The sequence below is a fragment of the Alligator sinensis genome, unplaced genomic scaffold (assembly GCF_000455745.1).
Source record: "Alligator sinensis unplaced genomic scaffold, ASM45574v1 scaffold553_1, whole genome shotgun sequence".
Lineage (NCBI taxonomy): Eukaryota > Metazoa > Chordata > Crocodylia > Alligatoridae > Alligator > Alligator sinensis.
The window spans coordinates 245800-247226 of record NW_005842389.1 but is presented as its reverse complement, the minus strand read 5'-3'; the positions used below and the strand labels follow the sequence as shown (position 1 = coordinate 247226).

The following is a 1427-nucleotide window of genomic DNA, read 5'->3' as shown; positions in this document are numbered from 1 at the left end:
GGGGGGGCTGGAGGAGGGAGGGTCTAGACAGTGGGCAGGGCTTCCTGCTCCCAGGGGGTGGGGCTCTGTAGGGGCGGGGTCTCTGGGTATGGGGGGCGGGGCTTTCAGCTGGGTGTCAAGGGGTGTGGTTTAAGCAGGGCAGGGCTTATGGGTGGGGGAGCGGAGTTTAGAGGCTGGATATGCCTTAAAGGAGCAATATCCCCCAAAACTATTTGTGGTTGGCACTGGCTCCCCATAGGTTCTCCCTGATGGGGAGCAGGGCTCAGAGATCTCTTTAAAGGAATAGTGCTGTCTATAAACTGTCACTGAGGTGGGTGGAGTTCAGAGGTCTTGGGCCTTAAAGCAAGAGGACTTCCCATAGGCTCTTTGGGTGGGTAAAAGTCAGAGGTCCTGGTCCTTAAAGGGGCAGGATCCTTCAGCAGTAGCAAGACTCAGCAGGTTCCCACCAGGGTTGGAGCTCTCCCCAAAGTGATGGATCCCTCCCCAAAGTGATAGATCCTGATGGGGCTCCTCCCCCTCACCTGGCAGGAGGCAGCGGCCCGGGAGGCAGAGCTGGAGGCGGCGCGGGGGCCAGCGGTTGTGAGTCCCCAGCACGACTACAAGGACAAGTACAGCCACCTCATTGGCACAGGCGGCGGGAAGGGCGCTGCCCACGCCATGGAGGCCAACAAGGCCTACGGCTGTGGTGAGCCCCTCCCAGATGCTTGGGTCCCTGGGGTGGCGGGGAATAGGAACCCGGATCCCGATCGCCTGGGTCCCAACCACCCTCTTTCCTCCCCCTGCTCCTCCAGTGCCCGTGGCTAACAAGCGGGACACACGCTCCATCGAGGAGGCTATGAACGAAATCCGTGCCAAGAAGCGGCTGCGGCAGTCTGAGGATGATACAGCAGGCACCCCTGCACCCCCCTAGAGCCCAGGGGGGAGACCAGGGGGACCCCTTAGGAGGTGGGGGGGGCTTAAGGGCCTTGCCAAATATGCTGCTATGTCAGGACTCCTCTGAGGGGCAGGGGGTGGGAAGGAGACCTCCCCCCAGTCCCTTGGAGGGGGGGGATGGTGTTATGTGGATTTTAATTGGTTTTAGTGGCTCTAGGCGCTGGGCGGTGGGTTGAATGGCATACTGGGGAGCGAGGGGTTAAATGGGGTGGAGTCTGGAGGAGGGGCAGAGTCTAGTCCACAATGTGGAGCTCCAGAGCTTTCCCCTCACCCCACCAGGATATAAGTGGGTCCCTGTGTAGGTTTGATGGGGGGATCCCTTTTAAATGCTGATTAGGGGGTGGGGCTTAGAGGACTCTGCTGTGTTGACCCCAATAAAGCACCTGTTTTACCCTGACCTCTGCCCTGTCTGTCAATGATTGGGGGGGACCCCAGCTATAGGCACCTCCTCATAACTTCTTTGCCAAACTGGGAAGAGAATCCAGTTGTCCAAC

The 1427-nt window shown here is 59.4% G+C and overlaps 1 protein-coding gene across 1 annotated transcript in view; it reads left to right on the top strand.

Moving 5' to 3' along the window:
- The window catches only part of SPAG7 (sperm associated antigen 7), a 2317-nt gene extending 987 nt beyond the window's left edge, over window positions 1-1330 (top strand). Inside the window, exons 2-3 of the mRNA XM_014522696.1 lie at window positions 496-685; window positions 792-1330. Of these exons, the coding sequence (XP_014378182.1) occupies window positions 496-685; window positions 792-910 (309 nt within the window). The 3' untranslated portion in view covers window positions 911-1330. The remainder of the gene's footprint in view (window positions 1-495; window positions 686-791) is intronic.
- Window positions 1331-1427: the final 97 nt, after the last annotated feature.